Here is a 26086-nt window from a genome sequence, read left to right on the forward strand (position 1 = left end):
AAAAAAAAAAAAAAAAAAAAAAAATGGAGAGCTGGACCTCTGGCTCCGGGCCTGGCAGCCACAGAGGCACAACTGATAGAGTGCCCACAGTACACCACTGAGCTGGGGGGTCAGAGGCCCATCTCTCCCCAGGACTGGGGTCTCAAAGTAGTGTCCCTCTCTAAGTCCCCACATGCTTACGTGGTAAATGAACCAATATTCTATCTCCCAGGCTTCTGAAAGGATTAAACGGCCTACAGGAGGCAATTCCGAGAGGGAGGCCCACAGAAGAAACTCTTATTCCTTCCTGACACAGTGCTTGCCACAGAGCAAGCATGCAGCAAACGTTTGTTGGGTGGATAAGTGAATAAATGAATGTAGTATGATTTGTCAGCACCCCATAAATTTGAAGCTTGGTTCCGATGTGTCCTAGCTGGTGACCCTGGAAATGATATGCTCATGAGGCCTCCATTTCCCGACCTGGGACAGGGCATGTGACTGGAGTTTCCTTGGAGAGCTATTCTGATGTGTCAGGGAGTCATGGCTGTCTTTGTCCTAAGCAGGAGGCCCTCTACAAGCCTGGGCCTCCTTAGGCGCTCTTGGGGAAGTGGCGCAGACCCGCCTGTAGCTCCCTGTGCCGTCTTCTCTTCTACAGTGATCCCCTTGGCTGCAGGACAGCTGACGGGATGGTAGAAGACACAAGCCAAAGTCCATGGGCCAGAGTCCTGGCTGCAAGAGGAGCCATAGCAGGCCAGGGTGAGTCAGCTCTGTATTGAGGCCACCTGCCATAAACAACAGTCCAGCTCCTAGAGAACTTTGTCTGGCCAACTAATTCATTCTCTGCCAGAGGTGCTACCACAATCCCTCCATCCCCATTCTAATTATTACAGGAAAGAAATCTAAGGCTCAGACAGAATAAATGGTCCTGACCCCGTCTAGAAAAGCATGGGGTCACACAACCCACCCAGGACTCAATGCCTGAGAGATATGTAGCTTCAAGAGTTCAACCTACCCAGACTCCATCATCAATACAATTAAGTCAAGCTTCCCGGCCAGGATGAAGACCGTGAGGGGACTTTTGCTGCTACGTGTAGGCCTTATCTCTTTCCGTGTAGGCCTTATCTCTTTCCCACTCTCTGTGAGTTCCAGCTATGGGCAGCTCTGGCCCTGAGGTATACCCTAAGTTGCAAAGAAACCGCTGGTCTTTTCCATTTTCCCAGCTTCTGCAATTCACATGCCCACCCGCTTACTCCCTTCCTCCCCGACACCTTCTCCTCTCCCTAGAGTCAGATCAGAAGCTTAGCCCGCCCACCAGGATGGCTAATATGAGCAACATTAGAGAACATGACATGTCTTGGCAAGGATGTAGAGACACTGGAAACTTTGAGCTTTGGTGATGGGGAAATATAACGGTTCTGCTGCTATGGAACAGCACAGTGGTTCCTCAAAGAAGTAAACATAGACCTATAACACACCCCAGCAATCCCACTTAGTACGTGCCACGGGATTAAAGGCAAGGAACCCAAACACACATCTGTATAATACAGCCCTGCTTATAGTAACACCATTCACAGTAACCACAACCCATGTATTTACCATGGAACATGATGGATAAACAAGGACTGATAGATACGGACAATACAGACCGTGAAATAGTGCTCACCCTTAAAAAGGGAGGAAATGCTGTCCAACAATAGTTGTGTGCATTGTAATCCCAATACTTGGGTGCCTGAGGTAGTAGGAGTGTTCTAGACCAGCCAGGGCTACATAGTAACCATGACCCTGTCTGAAAAAAAAAAAAAAGTACAAAATTAGTAAGGGAAGTTCTTACTCATGCCACATCATGGATAAAACTTAAAGTCATTATGCTAAATGATAAGCTAGACATTAAAAAAAACATTATTTCACTTACATGAAGTGTTATAGTATTCAAATGTGGAAAGAGAAAGTGGAGTGGCAGTTACCAGGCACTTGAGGATGGTTTTGGAGGGATGAGTGGCAACTAACTGGGTTGGGACCCTATTTCCACCTCAGAGCTACATTCTCAACCCTTGTAAAAATTATTGTTTCTGAGTCTGATGGGCCTTGTACTAGCCATCCTCCTGTCTCAGCCTCCTGAGGAGCTGATGGTAAAACATGAACCACCACATCTGGTGGGAGTTATTAGAGTGGACATGGGGTTTCAGTTTTGGAAGATGAAAAGGATTCAGGAGTGGAAGGTGTTCCCACAGTAATGTGACTGAGCTTAATGCTTGTCAACTCTACACTTCAAGACAGTTAAAATGTAGGGTTAAAGAACCAGTTAAAACGGGCAGCAGCAGACGGATCTATAGTGAGTTCCAAGCCAGCCGGAGCCACATCAAAAGACCCTGTCTCAAAAAACAGCAAACAGAAACAGTGAAGTGTGGCTAGAGACATGCTCAGGGGGTAAAGGCATTTGCTACCTAGCTGGAAAACCGAGTTGCCTCCCTAGGACCCAAGCAACGGAAGAAAACTGATTCCTGAAAGTTATCCTCTGAAGGACATAGGGGTGCCAAGATGCACACCCCCCACCACCACCACAATAATAATAATAATTATTATTATTATTATTATTTTGGTTTTTCGAGACAGGGTTTCTCTGTATAGCTCTGGCTGTCCTGGAACTCACTATGTAGACCAGGCTGGCCTCGAACTCAGAGATCCACCTGCCTCTACCTCTCAAGTGCTGGGATTAAAGGCATGCACCACCACCGCCTGGCCACAACACATTTTTTTTCAGTCAAAATGAAAACTGGAGATTTTTGTATTAACTATATGCTGTCACAACCTGGGGAAAAAAAAAACTTAGAAAGCTAAACTCTCTGGAAATCCCTTCTTGATACTCCAGAGCAGTGAGAGGTTGCTGCCTCTCGCTATGGACAGCAATGTACGGTAAGTTTTGCATTAAAAATTATTAAACCGGGGCTGGAGCGACTGCTCTTCCAGGGCACCTTGGTTCAATTCCGAGCACTCACACGGCAGCTCACAGCTGTCTGTAATTCCAGTTCCAGGGAATCTGACACACCCGCACATAAAGATGTGTGCAGGCAAAAACACCAATGCAAATAAAGAATAAAAAGGAGCCGTCAAAACAAATTCTAAAAGGCTAAAAATTATTAAATGTATTACATTCAAATCTAAAATCAGTGCAAATAGTATCCAAATGTTTTGACTTGAAAATATTGCTAAAGTCATAGTTTCTTTAAATTCACGTAGCCGGCTCTATTTTCTCTAGTGAAAATGCTGATCTCCTTCCAACGAGCTTGAGGCAAGGGGGGCAAGATCCTCACTCAGGATGAGTGAGGAACATTCCAAGGTCCAGACGTGCCAGGAAGCCTAGTCCGAAGGGGACTCTGCTTTGTCACACCAGACACCCCAGTTCAACCTGCACGCTGGAAGCCAGGCGACCCTGAGGGAGATAGCACAGAGCAAGAAGACAGCAGACTCGGAGCAGGGAGCAGCACCGGCTGGGCACTGATCCGGAGGAGTGAAGCCCACGCATATCCAGGGCAGGCATTCATCGGTTTTACCTATGGATCTCCCGGTCCCTCACAGGGAACTGCGTCATGTCACAGAGGAGGAAAGCAGAAGTATAAGGGATTGTGCTTTATTAGGCATGGAGAAACAAAAGTAGACCTAGCACTTGGGCGCCTCAGTTTTGCTGTCTGGGCCCTCCGCTGAGCAGAGAGCCAAGAGACTCAGTTGAGAGGCCAGATGCACAGAGTGGAGAAAGACCGGAAGGGCGGTGGCCTGCTGTGTTCAGCAGAAGGCCTCTAGAACACACACAGCTCTGGAGTGAGCAAGGCTTGCTCAGCTGGAAGGGCCTGTCCTGACAGCTCCGTGTGAAGGGTGGAGCACTGCCAATGGAGGAAGGACTTGGCTGGCCTGGGCCACCTGAGGTTCCAGGTCTCCTTGAGCATGACCTGGTTCCGTGACCTTGGCACCTTTCTCTTCTGAACCTCTCTCTTCATCTGCTGAGTAGTTGAAATCTGCCATTGCCACTTACTGGGTTTGTGAGCCTCTCACTTGACAAGGCACCACACCTGTTTTTCAGGCACACCTGCTTGTGCAATGCTGATGTCTAGCAGCGAAAGCGGAAACACCTACAGGGCGAGCACCTACAGGGCGAGCCCTTGGCCAGCTCTGGGAGCCACCCACTTGCAAGAGGTGCTCAGGACCGCCGTGCGGGGCTCCCCTCGGGGCCGCCCCATCCACCGTCCTTGGGAGCTAGGGGAGGCAGGGTAGCCAGGGGCAGCCATGACCGAGCCCGAGGCTGGAGCCGAGGACCTGGAAACCCTTCTCGACGAACTGGACTATCTGCCCGGCCACTTCCACCTGGAGATGCAGCTCAACTTCGAGCCGCGCTCACCCGCCCAGCTGCGCGCCCGGGACCTGAAGCTCCAGAGAGAGGGTCTGCGGCAGGAGCTGGAGCTGGTGGCTAGCCCGCAGCTGCCTGCCGTGCGTCACCTCCTGGGAACCTTTTCCTTCTACCTGGAGGAGCTAGGTGATGCCCGCGAGCATTTCCTGGATGTGGCCCGCAAAGACCCTGGCAACCTTAATGCCTGGGCCAATCTGGCACACGTCTACGGGCAGCTGGGCCAGGAGGAAGAGGAGGAGGCGTCCGCCGGGCGACTGGCCAGCCTCATGGGCCTGGCAGGGGACCCCGAGGATGCTGGAGACCCCCGGCTCCGCGCCGCCCGCTGCTTGGCGGAGCAGGGATATGCACATGGCTTCGACGTGGGCTGTGCCAGTCCAGAGGAGCGCGCGCAGGTGCTGGAGGCTGGCATCGCACTCTACGACAAAGCGCTGGGCTATGGTCAGCAGGTGGGTGCTGTCGTCATTCATTTCCTTTGCTGGGATGCCTGCCACCCTTCCCGGCCCGGGTCACCGGGTAGCTTTGCCTTCCTGGGTGCTGCCTACCCACCTAGCTTTCTGGTTCAGCACCAAGACAAATTCTCCAGTCAGGCTAACGCATCCCTTCTCCCTCCTCTGCCAGCAAGAGGTACAATCACACACCAAAATCTTGGCAGGTTTTTCTTCCTCCTTTCTCCCCTCATCCTCCTATCCGTTTAAACCCCCAATTTTGCCACTGCCTCGGCTTATAAGAGCTTCTCTCTCCTCCCCAGCCTCCCTCTGGCATCCTAGCCTTTGAACCGTCCTGCTTGGGCTTTGTGGTCACTTTCCAGCTCTGCTCTCCTGTCCCATGTTTCACTCAGCTGCCGATACAGTGGCTGCATCTCACTGGCTACATCCTCAACTCAGCCCCCCCACCCCACCCCCGCACAATGACTCTTAGGCTTGAGTGGCATCCGAGGCCCTCAGTCCTCTGTCCAGGGGTGTTCACTATACCCCACCTCCACTCCGTCCACAGTGGGCAGACTCCATATAGCTCTCTTCCTTCCTAGGTCTTCCCGGCCTCTTCCTGGGGTACTTCCTGCTCCAGTGACCTACATATACCCCCTCCCCCAGCTCTCAGATTTGCTTCAAAATGTCCCTTCCAGGGACACCTCCATGGTTCCAGGCCGGTCACAGCACCCTCTCAGCTTCCCCAGCCCTGTTCCAATTGCCCCTCAAGTCTGTCCCTCCAGCTCTGTCTCAACAGTTTTGAGAGAGGGCACAGTGGTCATCTGCTTTCTCACTGTAAACCAGTGTCTCTGGTCCACAGAGATACTCATAGGTCCTGGCACTAAAGAGATCCTAGCTTATTTGTCCTTTATCCTGCAGATCAAGGGTCCTATGCTCAAGCAGCCTATACAATAAGCACTTATGACCGAGCACCCCTGTGGGTCTGGGATCTAGATGTGGCTTTACTCAGTACTTGGGGCTATGGTGTCCTCTGAAGGTTTGCCTGTCTGGGGAGCCATCAGTTAGTTCACAGCCACACCAGCTCATAATCAACAGGGTATGCTTCCTAGCTGGTTGTTGATACTTTGGTTGTTTTCTGGCTCTCAGAAACATGTCACTGGGCCTGGGGTACACTGCGGGGAGGGGGTTATACAAGGTCAGAAATACCAGCAGGCGGGCTCCCTGGGGGCTGCTTGTCACTGAGACTGATGGAAGAGTGATGTGGGAATGTTATCCTCTTGAGCACTACTCACTAGCATGACACTATTCACCAAGCCCTCACAACATGTCTTGAGTGTGTTTCCCACCAAAAGATGCAAGTTCTTAAAGAGAAATGTTAGAATGGTGACTTTAGCGAGGCCACATCAGAGGGCATGGACTTGAACTCACAACAACCGTGCAGGTTACAAGTCAAGAGGGTTCTTAGGCTGGGAGGGCAGGTTCAGGGCTCTCTGAGCTCTCCAGCTCTGCTCAACCAATACTGGGCTCTCCCTCTCAGTGAAATGAGATGACATGATGTGTGTCATAGGCTTTCTCACCAGTAGAATGGTGGTACCGTTTGGTTGATGACATAATTCAGAGGTAATGCTTGTAAAGTTCCTAGAAAGGGCCTGCACAGAGACAGCCATAAGTGAACCTCCATTTTCTCACCTACGAAGCCTCCTCCTCCCACAAGCTAGGTGTAGCTGGGAGCGTGGCTGGGACCTGGGACCTCCTGTTTGGAAGCCTGAACTTGAAGTCAAATGCCAGGCCATTAGGCATGGGCAGAACAGCTGGCACTGTGTGTGTGGAGTGTGGTTGTGGTCACAGGTCGCAACAACAGTATGGCACTTAAGAGGCCCTGAGCTTGAGGCTCAGAGACTCAGTGTCAGGGCTACCCACAGGGGAGATCTCTCTCCACACTGCTGTTTCTCATCCGTGTGATGACACAGGAAGGGAGATATATAGCTACCAAGGTCTTTTTCTGACCTCAAGAGGTGTTTAGGGGAAGAAAGGCTTCCTGGAAGAGGTGGTCAGGGAGGCAAGGATTTAGGAGTGGCAGGCAGGCGGAGGCCAGCTCTTCTCTGTCTGCATAGTCACTACAAGCCACAGTGGGCACTGCCCAGCTGGTGATCAGCCAGAAGATGGAATGCTAAGAGGCTGCTGCTTGGGAGCAGTGGTGGCCAGGAGAGAGGTAGGGTTTGCCCCCTGCCCCACCTGCCAAAGAATAGATGAGCCCACACACTCATGAAGTACCTGATACTCTCTCTACACAGGTGTTCAATGAATAGGGCAACAGTGATGGCTTCAGCAATCAGAGTCAGGCAGGGCCTTGGGCTTGAGAACTCAGCTCTGTTACTGGTTTTGCTGTGTGGCTTTAACAAGCTGACTTCATAGATGCCAGTACTGAGCTCTCGCTCTCTGCCTGAGATGTCCTGTGGTTATCCTGTCAAATAATAGAGAGACCCTGGGGATGCCTAACAGGTGGTCACTGGATTTCTCTACATTTATCCCGTTCCTGCTGCACACCCAGCCTTGTGTTAAAAAGTTTTCACACCAAGTAGTCCCTGAACAACAGAGAAACCAAACATTAGGTCCTTCATCAATCCCCTTACCCAAGTCCTTCCTCTAGACACAAACGCCAAAGAAGTAAATTAGAGATGTCTCCACAGCTGCCTAGGGTCACAGTCCCATGCCACAGGACAGTCTGTAAATATTGAGCCCTGGAGAGCAATCAGTTGCCCAAAGCCTGACAATGGAAGTTGACTTCAGTGGCACATGGAGACCCAGTGTTGGCATCAGCAGTGACCTGGAAAATCTAGGTCCTGTGGAATAGAGAAGCAGTGAGCAAATTCCAAAGAAGTACTACTTTCAGGCAGAAGTAAGTGGTGGAAGCTTGTGGAAGAGGCAGCAGTCTGCTGGCAGGAGTAAGCAGAGGGCACTGCCAGCATGGTACCTGCAAAGGTGGGACAGCAGGAGCCTGCAGAGCGGGACTTCAGAGACAGTGAGTGGGCCTGGGCCAGGAAAAGAGGGCCAGAAAGTCGCAGCCTGAAACTTTGTAGCAATCTGACATGGCCTCTGAAACTGACTCCCACCTTCCACATTAGCCATGTTTTCCCTGACTTTGTCAGCCCCCTTTAACGTCCCGATATCCCACGCAGCTTTATCCCCTGCAGAGTATGACCGCCCTCAGCCTGCATGTCACCTGCTCCTGGGAACCTCCTCACACGGCTGCCCACTTTGGGCATCTTCCCCCTGCATCTTAGGACAGAACCCCTGTGGTTCACTTGAGGGACTTGGAGCAGAGGCTTGCACACCTAGCAGTTTGCCTGAGGGCACTGAGCTAGCTGTCAGGAGTTGAATAGTCCCATTCTAACTTGTCTAAAGGCCTTTTTGCCTTTCTCTGGGATCAGAAAAACAGGGCAGAGGGAGTCCTCCCCCAGCCCCGTGGGCACGTTCAAAAATCTGGGGTGGGGAGTACTGACATTAAGAGCACAGAATTTGCCAGGCTGTGGTGGTACACAGCTCTAATCTTAGCACTCAGGAGGCAGAGGCAGGCAGATCTCTGAATTTAAGGTCAGCCTGCCTTTGGAGTGAGTTACAAGACATGCAGGGCTGCATAAAAAGACTCTGTCTCAACCTCCCCCCCCCCAAAAAAAAGTGAAAGTGTTAGAGCAAGAGGAAGGTTTTGTGCTGAGAACCACTGCTTTAGACAGACCAGGTAAAGATTCTGCCCCCAGCCTCAAGTGGCTGCAGGTAGGACTTGTTGCTCCCTCTGAGCCTCTTGTCTGCCACATGAGGTCCCAACACAGCTGTCCTGGGGTTGCTGGGAAGGCACTGAGACTTGAAAGCACTCGCTGGGATATGGATTGGGATCCTGTGCAATTCTTCCCCCACCCTCTGCCCCTTGCATTCTGCCTTGTCCTGTGGAAGGTGAGCTCTATGTCTTGTCTTCTCTGTGTTACTGAACCCCAGCAGGAGCTAGCAGAGGCCTGAACAGCTGGGGCAGGAGTCCTTGTGACTGTTGTTAATTTGCTTTGTTTTTTGTTTTTGTTTTTCCGAGACAGGGTTTCTCTGTGTAGCCCTGGCTGTCCTGGAACTCACTCTGTAGACCAGGCTGGCCTGGAACTCAGAGATTTGCCTGCCTCTATCTCCCAAGTGCTATGATTAAAGGTGTGTGTCACCATTGCCTGGCTATAACTTTAATTGAGGTGAATAATTTAATTTTAAGCCTTTTTAAAAAACTCCCTGTTTTTATTAAAAGTAAACTTTAAAAAAACTTAACTTAAAACTTTTCTATTTCTCCAGAAAAGGAATATCCCTGCCTTGTAAAATGAAAGCTTTTTCATTTTTATTAAATGAATTGAAAGTTATTTCATTTTTATTCCCTTTTCTCAAAATATCGGGGGCTGAATGCATGCATAAACATGTACATAATTATTCACACAGGTACTTATACACACACATACATGCACAGACACATGCACTCACATGCATACACAGACATCCACTCATGCACTCACATGGTCACATACATGAATGCTCACACATGCTGTTGCTAAAATTCCTTCTCTAAGGGAGTCATAAACAATGCCTACTCCTCCTTCTAAGGTTCCAGTGACAAAGCAAGTACAGTCCTACCAGAGTTTGCCCTGAGTTTATTAGGCTTCTTTGCCATGCAATGGGTGAGGGGTTACAGGAAGGACCATAGTAACCATAGAGCAGCCACCCTGGGAGGTGTGAACTCAGTATGAATGATGGCTCCCCCATGGCTATAAAGAGGGAACTCCCTCCCTAAATCCTTTCCCACCTAAATCCTGTAGCCTCCCACCCCAGGAATCCAAGGCCATGTGCAATTAGGGAAGAACTGCTTGCAGCTGGTTGGGAGGGGTAGCTGGATACTCAGGTATTGGCTCCTAGAATTCTCTCTGCCCCATTCTTCTAAAATGGAGGGTCAACAGGAACTGCTGTGCTGAGCTTTTGTGAGCAGGCCAGCAGAACTCCCGAAGATGTTGGCAGTTTTGCTTGGTGGGTGGTCCTGTACAACCCATGCCTGCTAACATAAGTGCAGATTCATGTGTGGACACGCATGAACACTCATTTGCACACATGCATGCCCACACAAGTGAGCACCCACACACATACATGCTCGTACACTCACACACACACATCCTCCTCCCCATCCGTCACAGCAGGCCTGGGTAAGGAACGGTAAGACCCACTGCAAAACTGGAGCCTGTGGGCTGTGTGAGCTCAGACGTTCACTTTCATAACTGATCGAGTCTAACTCGGGCCTCACAGACTCACACTGCCTGAAAGACACTGTGTTTCCCTCACATGCAGGGCACAGCATGCTCCAGAGGAAAGCAATCATCCAGTGCACTTATGCCATTTAGATTTCACTATCAGTGATGCTGGGGGGGGGGCAGGGGAGTGATGCTTCAGGCCTGTTTCACAAACAGAGCGGGGAATTCCGTCTCTCATGCTCAGCAGGGTTGGAGGGGACCCTCAGTCAGCAACCCCAGGATCGCTGGTGCACAGGGGTGCAGTTGGGCACACACCTCCACAGGGTTCCTGGTGTATGTGGGTACAGTTGGGCACACATTTCCACAGGACCCCTGTGTGCACAGAGCCACAGTTGGGAACATGCACCTCCACAGTTCTGGATGCTCTGACCCAGTTAAGGAACAGAGGAAGAGGAAGCGGAAGCCAGGCCAGGGGCTGATGAGCTGGGCACCGAGCATGCCTGTGATTTTCCGCATCATCATCTCTTGATCTCATAGAAATGCTGGCAGTGCCATGTTATTAGCACCATTCCACACGTGAGGGAACAGAGGCTCAGAGAAGTGCAGGCTTGCCCAAGGGCACACAGTCATGAGTAGCGGGAAGGACCAAAGTCAGGTGCATGGGCTCAGGGTAGAGCGTTCCTTCCTCAGTAACAGCAAAAGTCACTCGCCTTGGCTGTTCATTGCTTCTGGGGCTGCTGCTGCCTCCTCTTCCCACCCATCTGGTAAGCTTGAGGGCTGGGTCTCCATATTCTCAAAGACACAGGACCCTAGCTAGCATCACCTGACTCAATTATGACTGACAGAAGAAATAATAAGCACAGGGTGGATATTATTAGTGCACTGGGGAGCTGAGGAGAATCAGTGCTCTCCTTTGAGAGGGCACTGGACTCTCTCAGGCCCACAGCCACTACAGACCCTGGAGTCTGCCTTAGATCCACAACAATGAAATAGAGATGTGGTTCCTCACAGTTCAGTCAGTGTGGAGATCACACGAAGCCACAGGGCCAGAAGACATGGCAGACAGACTAAGGGGACAGCAGGGAGCTTGAAGTCCTCCAGGTGGAATTCTCTAGGGAACCCAGGATGATGACAGACACTCACTCCCAAGGTATCACACCCAATTCCTAAACTCCCCCTACCAGCCCATTTGCTACCCCTGCCACAAGCTTCATGGATGCTCACAGATAAAGAGGTTAGCTCAGTGACCTTCTGGGATCCCTGGTTGGAGCAAGGGACCTCAAGTTTCTGTTACTCCGAACACCTGCTGAGGCAGGGAATTGAGAACACTAGTCCCCCCCAGCAGGGCTAAAAGGATCTCTTCCTGTCCTGTCCTGTCCTGTGTGCTCTGGCCCTGTCTGTCACCACGGAAGATATTCCAGTTGCTCCGGAAGGACACATTCCTAGGCAGGTCCAACACCTTGCGACTGTTTCTGGCAGTTGAAAGACCAGTTTTTGGAGGGAGGCGGATCAGAGCCTGAACCCTGGCCCTTCTGCTTGGGCGTTGAGCGGTGGCTCTTGGGCTGTTTTCTAATCCCTATGAGGAAGACACTAACTACACCTTCCGAGGCTGCTGGGAGAACCCGTGACCCGGACGAAGCCTTCCTCCTTTCCATCAGTCCCCTCCCAGGAGATCATTAGTCAGCTCTCAGGGGCCTCCCTGGAATGTACAGAGCAGCTGCCAGGACAAAGTTCACCCTGCCAGGCAAATACTGTCTGAGAGCCTGGCTGAGCACCCAGTCTAATCAGAAGCCTGCAGTTCTGTAAACAGTGGGTTTAGTGAGATTTGTCTCTGGACCCTGAGACACCACCCATGGACCTGCTTGAGAGACAAGGTATCTGTCCCACTCCTGCCAGGTCACCTGCCTATGTCCCTTACCCACGAGCCACAGAAGCAGGATCTTCAGGCTTCCTGAAGGGGACTAGATCTGGTCCTTTGGCCTGTTAAAAAGGGGACACCTGTTAGCCCACTTTTGCTCCACCCCCGGTCAGTCCAGCCAATGGCTTTCAAACTTAGCACAGTAGAGAGGGCTGTAAGCAAGCGGCCCCCTGAGCCACACCTCTAGAGCCACAGAGGAGTGAGTCAAGAGTTTGCATTTCTAAGTCAGGCCCGGTGGCTCACACAGTAATCCTAGTATACCCAGACTGAGACAGGAGGATTGACACAAGTTTGAAGCCAACCTAGATTACAGTATGAAATCCTGTCTCAAAACAAAAAACAAACAAAATAAACCAAATGTCGTAGTTAGGATTTCTATCGCTGCCATGAAACACTCTGACCAAAAAGCAAGTTGGGGAGGAAAGGGTTTATTCTGCTTATGCTTCCATAGCACTGTTCACCATCAAAGAAGTCATGACAGGAACTCAAATAGAGCATGGAACCTGGAGGCAGGCGCTGAAAAAGAGGCCCTGGATCGGGGGTGTTCCTTATTGGTTTGACTATAGATATAACAATAGCTAAGCCTGGGTGTGGTGATGCATCCCTATAATCCTAGCAAGAGGTGGAGGCAGGATGCTTTAGGCTAGCTCCGGATGTGCAGTAAGACCTTTTCTCACTAAACAGGGTGGAGGGTGGGGCTTGGGGTAAAGATTGCCAGGAGTCAGTCTCAGTCCAGGCTTCGAGGACACTCTCTTGCCTCAGTTTTCCCATCTGATGGTAATGAGCCTCACTTTCCCTTCCACCCAGGACATTCTGAAGCCCTAACTAAGCTGCATGCTGTTTTGCAAATGGTAGTCACTGCTTAAACCCTAGCTTTTGGCGGTTCGATATTGTGGGGAAAACGTGAACTTGAAGTCAGAGACAGCTTGGAGAGCCGGTGAAGTCTTTCGCCTCCACGGCTTTCTGTCTGCTTCCCCCATCTCAGGAGGAACAAAATGCTGAGAGACTCAGAGGAGCCATGAGGCCGGTGCTCTGGGAAGCCCTAGAGAATTTCTGTCACCCTCTCCTGTACTTCGTTAGGCCCAGGGTGACTGTACACTCAGGTTGGCTCTCATGCGATTCCTTCCTGAGAATCGGGCCCAGGATGGAGGCCAGCCTGTAGCCAAGGCTCTGATGCTGGCTGGCTGCTCTCAGAGCTTCAGGACACTGATGATGATTGAGCACGGAGTGTCCCACACAGAGCTCATGCCAGACAGTCCCAGAAACGCCTTCCAGAGTGCTCTCAGCCTTTGCCTCCTCCCAGGCTGCCTAAACCCACAGCCTCTGGGAGCTAGGAACCCTGGAGTCCTGCGCCTTGCCTGCCTGCTGAGCAGGAGAGAGGCAGGCAGCCCCTCCTTTCCGCAGGAGCACAAAGGCAAGTCATAGGCCTGTTTAATTTAATGCACTGTGGCTTGCCAGGTTGCCCCTGGTAACAGCTTCAGCTGCTACTTCCAAAACAGCCAGGATTTTTAAAGGGACAGGCTATTTTCAGGCTGGCATTGTACCGCGGAAGGAATAGCATCCAGGAGCTTCTTCTGGATGCTGAGGAACCCAGCGGCACTCTGAGGCCTCCACTCCATGGCCACTAACCCCATCCATAACTCAGACACCAGCCTGAAGCCGAAAGCCCACTCACAAGTACGATCTGCTTAGAGCTACGTTTGAGATTTGTCACATGTGCCATTCAGATAGCTACATTTTTGAAAATCAGTTTAGGCTCCAAATTTGGTGGGTAGGGAGAGAGAAGAGGCTGAGAGCTGCTCCTGCAATTCAGGGATAGCACCACCAGGTGGCGATATTGCTCCCATCATGAAAACCGTAACCGGGTTAGAAACTGGAGGATGTTGACAGTGGGCAGGGCTGGTGGGGGGAAGGGCTGACTTGTAAACTCACATGGAGTCCCTCTGCCTCTCTGGTCTCAGTGTCCCTGGATATAGGATAAGGCGATAATGGTGTTGTGGAATAGACTAGAGGCTAGGACCACGGAGGAAGGAGTTTAACTCCCAGCTCTGTCATTCACAGACCATGTGGTTTGGGGGTATAATGCCAACGAACATAGTGTCACACAGCAAGAAGAGCCCTGCTCAAAGGCAGTGAATGGGGTTACACGTCTGAAGCTACCCTGGGCTACACAACAAGTCCAGGATTAGGCTGCATACTGAGACACTATCTCAAAGCAAAGCAAACAAAACAGATCCAACACTGGCTGTAAGAAAGATACTTTGTACTCTAGAGAAGGGGGAATGGGGAGAGGTAGGTGAATTATCTTCAGGCTCTAGGCCCTGAAATCCTATGGCTCTTTGGGGTATTGAAACAGATTACGCTAGACAAAGCATCCCCCAGGCCCCCCACCCCAGGAGAGATGGAATGAGTGCCTAAGGAGGGACCCACCCACACAGGCCCCAGAGGCATGGAACACTCTCTTCTTTTGCCATTAAGGATGCAGCTCCTAAGTATTCATCCCTACCGTCACCCAGTTGGACCACTCAGGTGTGTGAGCCACCAGCCCCTGATCTGCTCATTCCAAGCCAGAATCCATCCCATCAGCTCCAGTGTTGGCCTCATCTCTTGTCACCGGGTCATGGAAGGAAGCGTAGGGCCTCCTTCCTACATGTGGGAAGTTGGGACTACCCAGCTCTAACCCCTGCTATGGCTCCCCACTGCCTCACAGATGGGCTCCAAATTCTAAACCTAGTATTTTGGGACCTTCCTGATATTCCCTGCTGATTCCCCAATTCCCTGGGCTAGGGGTTCCAACCCTGGTCACATGTAGACACCACACACCACTCCCCTACATCTCTGAATGTAAGACCCTGATGAGCCTTAGCTTACCAGAGACCCCCTGAGTAAATCATATGGAGCCTGACCGATGCAAAGAACATGAGGATTTTTATTTCAGTGCACCGAGGCCATCCCTGACCCTCAGGAAAGGAGGCAACCCCACACAACTTATTCAGTGAGCTTTTATACAATTTTCAGGGCAGCAGCCATTAGACACAATGTAACTGGTAGAACAGTGTGACTTTTTAAACTAATTGGTCTTAAGGGAAATGCAGTGGCAAGGACTTCCCTTGTCTGAAGGTGGGCAAAGGTCCACCCTTTGGAATGTGCCCCCACCTGCAGGTAGTTTCTCACCCTGTGATCTGAGGAGTGTTAATTAGCCTTTCCCTTCTGGAGAGTTCTGCTACCTTCCTAAAGTTCCTGAGCTTATCTTATTAAGGAAATTCCTAGCCTCCCGGTGTTTTTCTGAGATGTCCCTGTTTACTCCGATCTTACATGAACTTCTGCCCACAATGACCAGTTCTCTTGGAACAGTTTTTCTCATTATATCCTTCTGGGTGGGTCCCACTCTTCTTCTTCTTCTTCCTCTTCTTCTTCTTCTCCTCCTCTTCTTCCTCCTCCTCCTCCTTCTTCTTCTTCGTCGTCTTTTTTTTTTGGTTTTTTGAGACAGGGTTTCTCTGTGTAGGCCTGGCTGTCCTGGAACTCACACTGTAGACCAGGCTGGCCTTGAACTCAGAAATCCACCTGCCTCTGCCTCCCAAATGCTGGGATTAAAGGTGTGCACCACTACCTCCCGGCTATGGGTCCCTCCCACTACCTCCCGGCTATGGGTCCCTCCCACTACCTCCCGGCTATGGGTCCCTCTCTTCTTGATGACCCTGTTCTAGTGCCTCTTCTCCAGAAAGGCTTGGAGAAACTTCTGGGTTAGAGAGAGCATCTCTTACAGTCTCCCATGGCTCCTGTATCCTTTCTGTTCTAATTGTGTATTTATACCTGGCTTTCCTGCCAGGCCAAAGCCCTTCAAGATGAGACCCATCTTCCTTCTTCTGTCTTCACTGTCCAGCCTTGGACCATGCAAACGATCAGAGGCAACACAAACTAAGAAACACAGCAGGCCTCTCCAGGGTGCAGGTTTCCTGGCCCTATCCCAATACATTGTCATACCACTCTGGAGTTCAGATGCATGATGATGATGTCTCCTTCACACACACACACACACACACACACACACACACACAGAGAGAGAGAGAGAGAGAGAGAGAGAGAGAGACAGAGAGAGAGAGACAGAGAGAGAGAGAGAGAGAGAGAGAGAGAGAGAGAGAGAGAGAGAGAGAGAGAGAGAGAGAGAGAGAGAGAGAGAGAGAGAGAGAGAGAGAGAGAGAGAGAGAGAGATTGATTTACCTAAGGTCCCATTCACTGGCTCTGGATCCCTCCACCTCGCTCACACAGAATTCTTTGTCCTCCAGGTTACTCATTTCCAAACATCCCATGCATCTGCTCAAGCCAGCCTCCTTTCCACCAGATACCCTGGTCCCTGTCCCACTCTCTGAAGTGTCACTGCCTACTCAAGACCCAGCTTGAAAATATATCCTTTAGCCAGGAAGTAATGCCAACACACCTTTAATCCCAACATTTAGGAGGCAGAAGCAGGAGGATCTCTGAGTTCAAGGCCAACCTGGTCTACAAAGAGAATTCCAGGACAGCCAGGGCTACACAGAGAACCCTGTCTCAAAAAAAAAAAAAAAGCCAGAAAGAAAGAAAGCCCAGCTGGGAGTGACACATCATCCTACACAGATGGCCTGCATCTCTGGGCCTTGATCAGACTCTGCTCCTCCTCCAGGGTCTGACAGCCTAGTATGGTAACCAGAGCATGGGCTATGGAGCTAAACAAACATCAGCTCTGCCATCTCCATCTGTGCTATCCTGGGCAAGTCATGTTACCTCTCTGCACCTCACTGTATTCACCAGTAAAGTGGGGCTAACACCTGGGTGCTAGGCTTGCTGTGCGATCCAGGCAATTGCATGAGAATCCTGTCACACACCCCAGGCCTCTCCAATACCCAGGCCTATCTCCCCAGCCAGCTTGTGAACCTGGCATTGTCATTTGAGGCCACCTCCCTACAACACCTCAGAAATGCTGGCTGATTAGAATGTTGCTGGAGCAAAGGGGTGCAGGGGGAGGTATTGAGGGGGAGTGAGTTCCTGAGCAGGGAAGGCAGAAGAGGGGATGGGGAGATGAATGTGGAGGGAGGGTCAAGAGCCAGAGGCAGAGTTGCCGACATGCACTGGGGATTTTATTGGTTTTCATTAAAATTCCTTCCCAAGGCAGGAAGAGCTACTCCCTTAAATAGCAGCATAAATATTTTATCTAGTGCCCAAGTCAGTCTAAATGCACAGTGAGGCTGGCAAGAATAATAATGAGAAAATATTCAGGGAGGCCAAGCTGAACAGACTCACTTAACATCCCCAGGAAGGCTTTCTCGGGAAGATGGAAGTGAGCCAGAGCCAGGGGGAAGAAGAAATAGCTGGAAGGAAGAAGATCCCAGCTGCTCTGGGGGAGCCAGGGTGGTAGAGTTAGCTGGAGAACGGAAACGGTGTTCCCCAGCCACTCTTCGTTACCGGGGGCTCATGTGGCTAGTCTCCAACACCCTTAGATCAGAGAAAAGCACTTTGCCTAAGGCTGCCCAGCAAGGCACTGCCATCAGGGCTGTTGCAGGTCAAAGGCCTCCCCACTGTACCTGTTGCCTCTTCAAGCTCACAAGTGTGGGGACTTATAGACAATGACCTGGGTATCTCAATAGCTGCCACACAGCGTGCCCATTCTTTGCTTCCTAGATCCCAATAGAAGAGAAAAGGAGCTGGTACTTCACCATGGCAACGCTCTTCATCAGGTCAGGCCTGCATCTGGAGGTGGGTTGGGGATGGTGGAAGGGGTGTGGCCCGGAAGCCGGGCAGAAGATGGAGCAGAGGTGGGTGGACCTTCCCATCGGCAAGGAGCCTGTGGGCACCATGGCAACACTCTGGGGATGGATGGGAGGGGTGGGTAGGCGCCACAACCCTTTCCTGCCCATAGGCTGGATGGCATCTTTCTGGAGATGGGCATCGAGGAGCAGAAGAGGCTGCCAGCCTTCAACCGTACTCTGGCCTTGCTCAGTGAAGTCCTCAAGTCCTCAGACTCGCGACACCAAGGTGGGAACTCCAGGCGGGCAGGGTTGAAGAGTAGCCTCTGTCCTGCTCTCCTGTACCTGGCGATAGTTCTGTCTGTCTCTAGCGCTGTCTCTCTTTTTGCCTCACCTTGGCTCATCTTACAATTGTATTGTTAACCCAAGGAAACCCAGGCTCCTTGTCCCAATAAATAATGCAACAGTAGGGTAGAGCAGTCCCAGATGTGACACCAGACTCTGGTCCCAGCCCTGAGCGGCATGTGAAGCAGCTTACAGAAGGCTTGGACACTATCGGTAAAAGAACTCACTAACACGGGGACAGGAGAGGAGAGAGCAGACTGAAATACACTTCAAGCAAGTGGTGGGGAACTTCCAGAGAGATTAACTACTGAGGGGGAGGGTTGTTGTTGCTGTTGTTTTGTTTTGTTTTGTTTTGGGCTTTTTCAAGACAGGGTTTCTCTGTGTAGCCCTGGCTGTCCTAGAACTTACTCTGTAGACCAGGCTGGCCTCGAACTCAGAAATCCACCTGCCTCTGCCTCCCAAGTGCTGGGATTAAAGATGTGTACTACCATTGCCCAGCGAGAGTTTCTTTCTTTCTTTTTTTTGTTTTTTTGTTTTTTTTGTTTTTTCGTTTGTTTGTTTGTTTTCGAGAGTTTTTCTTTTATAGCAGTTGAAGGGGGTGTTACTTGGCCATTTCATGAGCCATTTGTGTGGGTGCTATGTGTGAGTGGGGCAGCTGCACCTATGTCATCTGGTTTAGTAGTAACCTTTACAGTAGGTTGTTTTGAGAGTGGCCATTGATGTGAGGAGCCCTGGGGTCTTTGGGGATTAGCTATCACAGGTCACACTTGAGGCCAGGCTGCAAAGGTTGTGGCTAGACTGTAAAGGGTTAGGGATTTGCTATTATTTGGGGCCTTTTGCCTCTATAGTCAGGAAACTGAGGCAGGAAGGCCCAGATTGCTAAGCTAGCCTGTGCTGCATAGTAAAACTGCCACAAAACAAAACAAAGGGGGTTGGAGAGATGGCTCAGAGGTTAAGAGCACTGACTGCTCTTCTGAAGGTCCTGATTTCAAATCCCAGCAACCACATGGTGGTTCACAACCATCAGTAATGAGATCTGATGCCCTCTTCTGATGTGTCTGAAGACAGCTACAGTATACTTACATATAATAAATAGCCAGGTAGTGGTGGCACACGCCTTTAATCCCAGCACATGGGAGCAGAGGCAGATGGATTTCGGAGTTTAAGACCAGCCTGGTCTACGGAGTAAGTTCCAGGACAGCCAGGGCTATATAGAGAAATCCTGTCTCGAAACAAACAAACAAACAAACAAAGAAACCCCATCTAATAAATAAAGAAATCTTTGGGCCAGAGCAAGCAGGACTAGAGAGAGAAGAAAAAGTGTCTGAAGACAGCTACAGTGTACTTATATATAATAAATAAATAAATCTTTTTTAAAAACCCACCAAGCAGGCAAGGACATGGACCCATATCTTGGATTGTGTAGCATGTGTCCCTACCACCTTCCCCCATCCCCATCTGTGGTTAGGGAAGAAGGCTATGATGGAGACAGTGGGTCACAGCAATCACAGGAACAAACACACATACACACACACACAAACACACAGACATACACATAGACACACAGACATACATACACACAAGCACAGACACACACCCAAACACAGACACACACACACAGAGACATACACACATATACACACACATACACATACAGATACACACAGACATACACACACAGAGACACACACAGACATACACACACACGGCCATGCACAGGTATACACACAGACACACAGACAGACATACACACAAGCACAGACACACACCCAAGCACAGACACACACACACACACAGAGACATACACACATACACACACATATACACATACACATACAGATACACACAGACATACACACACAGAGACACACATAGACAGATACACACAGACATACACAGACATACACACACACAAACACACACAGACATACACACACAGACACACACAGATATACAGGCATACACACACACAGACACACAGACATACACAGGCATACACACATACAGACACACACAGACATACACACACACAGACATACACATACAGACACACACAGATATACAGGCACACACATACACACACACATACACACACACACACACACACACACACACACACACACACACACACCATACCCCAGAGGCCAGGAGAGCTAAAACCCTGAATTGACATCTCTTGTGTGACATGCTGGGACACAAAAGACCGTACACAAGAATGAATCATGTCACACCCTCTGTGTGACACCCTATATCTTTCCTCCACCTTTTTTCTCCTCTGTCCCTGGCTCATGCTATTGCCCCTTTGTCTTCATGGGGGCTGATGCCTACAGAGAAGGAGCTGGCCCCCATACGCTGGGGCTCTCCCTGCCCCAACTGCTCCCTAGAGCCTCTCTCTGGCCCTCCCCCAGCTCTGGCCTGGTGCTATGTCGGCATGCTGCTGGAGAGGAAAGACACCTTTTCTACCACACCCATGGGTGTCCACGAATGTGGGTACTCGGGCACGGAGCCCCTGGACTGCTTTGGCAAGGTATGTATGTGGCCTAGGTACACCTACTTTGCAAACTGGGTCTCCCACATCTCCCCCAAAGCCGTCTGCTTCTCTGGGCCAACCCCACTGTGTGACCCACCCAGAAAGGACTCTACTCCAGCCCGCCATCTCCATCTCTCCCCACCCAAAGCACAGTTCCCCTATGCCTGCTCGGTTCTGCCCAAGACCAATACCCTCCCCACCTAAAGTGGTCCACGCCCATCCCTCCAGCCTTGAAATGGACCCTGGAACAGTTCCTCTGGGAGCCTGTATCCACACCTGTCCCTCGGCCATGTTTCCCCTCTCTCACCCCCAGCAGCTTAGTAGAGATGCAAGGTTTCCTGGGATCTCCTTACTGGCCCTGCTCTCAGGTCATGCAGCCCTGAGACAAGTCACTTAGAACAGGTATCGATCAATACCAACATTGCTGGGAAGAGCTTGGCTTGGCTGGAAGTCCCATAAGTATGAGGAGAGAGAAAGCAGCTGACCCTGATCCTACCCCTTAATAACCCCAAGCCAATGGAAGAAAGGCTTCAGAATGTGCCTCCAAGGGATTGGGGGCTGGTAGCCTTGCCCAAAAGTGTAGGGTCCTCTATGGTTGCTGGATGACTGAGCCAGGTGGAATGCTGGCCATGGGTAGGTAGGAACCGTGGCTATGGTGGTACAGCTTCGTGCCATATTCCTCCCTCCCTCCCTTCTTAGGCCATCGAGATCGCCAAGAACCAACCTCCCGTCCTGAATCGCCTGGCCAAAATCTTCCACTTCCTGGGAAAGCAGGACATGGCCGTAGGAACCTGCAACATGGCTCTTGCTGTACTTACAGACCCACAGCTCAACTGGCAGGCATACTGCACCAGGGCCAAGGTGAGTCAGCCTGCAGCCCCACCTCATCCTGCCACCAGGAACAAGAGGCCAAAGATCAAGGGCAAAAGATCCTGGTGCCAGTGCCCTGGAATCTCGTGGAGGGCTTGGGAACCATCTAGACACCTGATAGTGCTTTGAGCTAAGAAACTTAAGTTTGGTACTGTGTGTAAACATGAAAGCCAGCACATCTGAGGAGTTCACTCCTGACTGAACGATTGCTATTATTAGATCCATTTTAGCAGCTTCACTGTCTCTTGAGAGAATGGGCTACACTGTGTCCCCAATGCTGCCAGTCACACCCTGACGTAAGAGCTGCCTCTCTTGGTTCTCCTTGCTGGGCCCAGCTCCACCTCTGGCACCCCCACAGGACCCTGCTGCTTGAGGCCACATCTGCACCCCTGAAATCATTTTCTCCAAGCCAATAAGGACCCCAACCCCACCCCTTATCTTCTTTACTACCTTACACTTGACCTGGTATCCAATGTGCTGCTGGTTGGGTCATCATGGCTGTGGGAAAAGCCAGAAAAGTTCTTCCCTGCAGCTGATAAAACTGTTACTGAAAACGAGGATGCTCCCTGTAAAACCAGAAGGTAGCCCTTACAGAAACCTTTTATGCGGTGCTCTGGTTTAATCTCCCCAAGAATCACCCCAGGAGGTAAAACATATGCCAGTCTGTGGATGGGACATGGCCCAGGGAGGCAGGTAGCTTCCTTGGGGTCCTGCATTCACTTTGTGAGAATGGCAGCCATATCTCTTCCCTCTGCTCCCCGTGGTTCCCAAGGTCACACTTGCTACTGAGACGATCAGAGCAAGGAGGACTACAACAGAAGGGATGGATAGGTCAAGGTGGAAGCTTCAGCCCATTGTGTGGCCCAGGAGCCCAGATCTGGCTGAGATAGCTCTGCCCAACACTCTCTTGCTTTCTTCCAGCTCACTGGCCTGGATCTCCTAGAGCGCTCTCCTCATCGATATCCAGTTGGCTTTTTCGATCCTTTCCTGTGGGCCTCGCAAAACCTCAGCTTCCTTCTAGAGACCTCTTACTGAAACTGTCAAAGTGCTTGCCAGGATTTTCTGTTCCCTCCTGTTTTGTTTTTCCTTCCTAACACAGAACACACTGCTCACTATTTATTGTGTTTATTATTCTCCCTACTAACAACCAGCCCAGGAGCAGAGACTTTGTCCTTTTGTTCTCAGTCAGTGTCTCCTCAGTGCCTGGCACATAGTAGGTTTTGTGAGTTGCTAAGTTTTCAGCTTAGAAAACAGCATTTAGGTGATATGAAACTTTTACCAGCTGATTGTGGGGGGCACTGAATGAATGAATGAATGAATGTTCTTCATTCATCCATCTCCTCACTATATAAGCAGAGAGACAGGCTCAGAACAGGGAGTGGTTACCCTAGCTCGCACAGAACTAAGACTCCTGGATCCCAGCCTGGGATGGCAGGCTTTCTGCAGCCACACAGAATGGCCCTGGTTGCTGCTGAGAAGCAATCTGGCTTTTTTCTTTGGATTAAAAAAAATAAAAAAGGCAGCTGTCTTGTGTGGAGGACTTCCTCTAAGTCACCCCTCTACTGCAGGTCCGAATCAGAGCCTATGTCCATGACCTAGAACGTGCCAAGCTGGGGCTCGGGGGTATGCCTGACCGGAACCACCTGGCCTGTGCCAAAGCTGACCTTGAGGAAGTGGTCAAGGTGTGTCCAGGCCTCAGGACCTACCTAGATATCAGTCAGGTAAGAAAGACAAGGGCCGTCTGGGCACTGAGGACAGAATGGAGTGAATGGTGTCCACCCTGCCTCCTTCCTCCAGTGCCGCATGGAATAGATGTAATAATGTGTGTATGGTGTTCAGAAGCCTTCCTCCTCAACCCTCCCCACCCCTCCCCATCCCTCCCTACCCCTCTTAGCAGTCTGCCTATGATGTGCTCAGGGAAGGGCTATCAAAGGTGACCATGTTTAATTGTGCCTGGAAGGGCTTGTTCAAGGTGGTACGGTTAGGTAGGAAGGGACTGGGACTAGAACCCGGGTGCAGCCTCTCATTTTCAGGCTCCCTCCCCCGGCCCCAGGTTTACTACTACATGGGTGTGGATGCCATGCGGGAGCTGCTGGCAGTGGACGAGGCTGCGCTTAACCAGGCTCTGGTCTTCCTGGCGAAGGCTGGTGAGTTGGAGCTAGGCGACACGCTGCCGGAGCTGCAACTGCTGCGCGGCAAATGCCTACGTGTCCAGGGTGAGGACGCCAACGCTGCGGTCTGCTTCAAGCGTGCAGTGGAGCTGGACGATGAGGGATCCAGCCATACCGAGGGCTTCGGCTGCCTGCTTGAGGCCCTGCTGGCCCAGTGGAGCCAGGCGCAGCTGAGCGATGGCGAGGTGGGGTACGAAGTGGACGTCTGGCTGCGCCATGCCCAGAGCAAATATCCAGCAGCACGCCTGCGCCAGGAGCTGCAGCGAGTGTGGCGTGGCCACACGGAAGAGGTCCTGGGCCTGGCCCGGGCCTTAGTAGGCCAGGGACGGCCAGCACTGGTACGGTTGCTCTTTGAGACCATGGAGCACGAGGGTGAGGACGCTGGAGGGCCATCCAAAAGCAAAGCATCCTCCTGAGACTGGTTCTGACACCCTGTGGAGGCACCATCCCAAAGAGGTCCAACCCAGATGACTGGATCTAGACACAGCACCCAAGACAAGCCACCAGGCAGAGTGAGCAGGGCCAGAATGTTTTCTGCACAGGGACTATAGTTTAACAGAAGGCTTTCATAGCAAGCATGAGGCCCTGGATTCGGTTCCCACACAGGGGTTGGAGTAGGGGAATCAAAGCAGATCCCCTGCCCCGCTCTGAAATTGTGAATGGGTATTTTGAAACGTTTTATCAATTTGAAATACCCATAGGGCAGAAAGTGAGCACTTGTAGGAAAGTCTGGGGCAGGCATGAGAGGTCCCTGGAAAACTGCCGGCTTGAGGGAAAGAGTTTTGCAAACATGCAGAGAAAATAGCAGGGCTGGAGTCTCCTGACAGAAAAAGATAGCTGTCTCAGAAGTAACTTTCTATCCCTGATGCCTAAGTGACTACTACTGGATTCCCAAGGGCCACATTGAATGTTTAGCTAAGTGGATTTCAAGTCCTGCAGCCGGAAAAGGCCGGCTAAACCAGGCCAAGGTGGCACTGTGCCTGGAGCCAGGCAGGGTCCTGACTTAAACCCAGGTGCTCAGAGCCAGTTCCTACCTCTCCACCCACTTCCAGCAGGCCCCTGCTTTGGTCAGCCTCCTTGGAAGGCTTCCCAAAGACCTTGAAATAAAACTCATTAGAAACACCTTTACTTGATTTCTTTGCTGTTAGTGGGACTTACAGATGTACCCCCTTTGGGGCCTCCACCTGTCTCTATCTTAAACCTTCTAGGAATGGGAGGAAATCTAGGAATCTTACACACTCACACTCACCATTGCAAATGAAGAAATTTGCCTGCCAACCCCCTCCCCAAAAGCCTCTAAATCAGTGGCTCTCGACCTTCCTAATGCTGTAACCCTTTAATACACTTCCTCATGTTGTGGTGAACTCCCCCAACCATAAAATGATCTCATTGTCACTTTATAACTGTAATTTTGCTACTGTTATGAATCCTAATGTAAATATCTGATATGTGATCCCTGAGGGGGTCGTGATGAGAGGCACTTCTTTAAATCATAGAATGGCTGGGGCCACACAAGAGCTGCCTTAGCCCCAAATTCTACAGTAAGTTCTTCACAGATTCTAGGAGTGCTGGTCGCACATACTCGCGATACTACTTTCCACCTCATGGCTCCTGACGGCTCACAATTTGGATGGTGACACTCTCTGCTTCACTCTTCTCCTCGCTGCTGTAGAAGCCAGGACACAACCCATCAATAGACAGCACAGAAGACCAGAACCTCTTCTCTTCCACCTGCCCAGCCTTCCCTTCTCTACCCAAGACTAATTGGATCCTGTCCACCCCATCTCTGCTCCCAAGCTGTCTAACCACTTACCTTTCCACACCTTACTTCATCTCCGGCTTTCCCCAGTCATTTCTATCCTGAGTGCTCAGCTCAGAGGCATCCCCACCCCAGGAAGTCCTTTGCCTTCTGCCATCTCTCATGAGCCCCACCTGCCCCACTGCAAGATAGTCATGGATGTTGTGGCCAGGACTGTGTCCCAGGGACCCTTGAGGTCTTAAGTTCAGCCTTTGTACCTCCTTCTCGGCATCATGCCAACTCCCCAATTCCATGAGTAGAAAACTAAGGCCCAAAGACTTGTCCAAGGTCAAGCTCAGATGGAAACAGATCCCCAGAACTGTAGACGGACAGATGAGCTTCCCACAAGAGCCCCCCTACTCCCCTCCCCACCCCACCCCCTGCCCCAGTTCTTGGGGCCCAAAGTCACTGGCAGGCTTGCTGATGAGAACAGAAACAGTTAACCTCTTTCAGCTTTTGCCACACCAAGCTGCTCACATCAGGTTTCACACCTGTTCTAAATCTACCCTCAAACCCTGACAGCTACCCTCATGCCCAACCCCAGCTATCACTTCCCTGCCTCTGCTCTCAGTCCCGCCCAGCTAGAGCCAGTCTCTTCCCAGGTCTGCCTGGAATGCAAGCATCTGTTAGGTAGAGAGTCCTGGAGGAGGTGGAGGCTGTGTTT

General features: G+C 51.0%; 1 protein-coding gene across 1 annotated transcript; it reads left to right on the plus strand.

The window, feature by feature from the left end:
• Positions 1-3904: 3904 nt before the first annotated feature.
• Positions 3905-24748, plus strand: Ttc22 (tetratricopeptide repeat domain 22). The gene is made up of 7 exons (XM_031378041.1): positions 3905-4824; positions 17644-17699; positions 17882-17997; positions 20462-20580; positions 21283-21444; positions 23022-23174; positions 23507-24748. The coding sequence occupies exons 1-7, from the start codon at positions 4258-4260 to the stop codon at positions 24038-24040; spliced, it is 1707 nt and encodes a 568-aa protein (XP_031233901.1). The 5' UTR covers positions 3905-4257; the 3' UTR covers positions 24041-24748.
• The last annotated feature ends 1338 nt before the right edge of the window (positions 24749-26086 follow it).

Source organism: Mastomys coucha, unplaced genomic scaffold (genome assembly GCF_008632895.1).
Source record: "Mastomys coucha isolate ucsf_1 unplaced genomic scaffold, UCSF_Mcou_1 pScaffold18, whole genome shotgun sequence".
Classification (NCBI taxonomy): Eukaryota; Metazoa; Chordata; class Mammalia; order Rodentia; family Muridae; genus Mastomys; species Mastomys coucha.

Coding starts and splice junctions, on each gene's coding strand:
- Ttc22 (XM_031378041.1), top strand. CDS start 4,258: ATGACCGAGCCCGAGGCTGGAGCCGAGGACCTGGAAACCCTTCTCGAC. Junction 20,581..21,282: donor CCCTGGACTGCTTTGGCAAG/GTATGTATGTGG, acceptor CTCCCTTCTTAG/GCCATCGAGATCGCCAAGAA. Junction 23,175..23,506: donor CCTACCTAGATATCAGTCAG/GTAAGAAAGACA, acceptor CCCCGGCCCCAG/GTTTACTACTACATGGGTGT.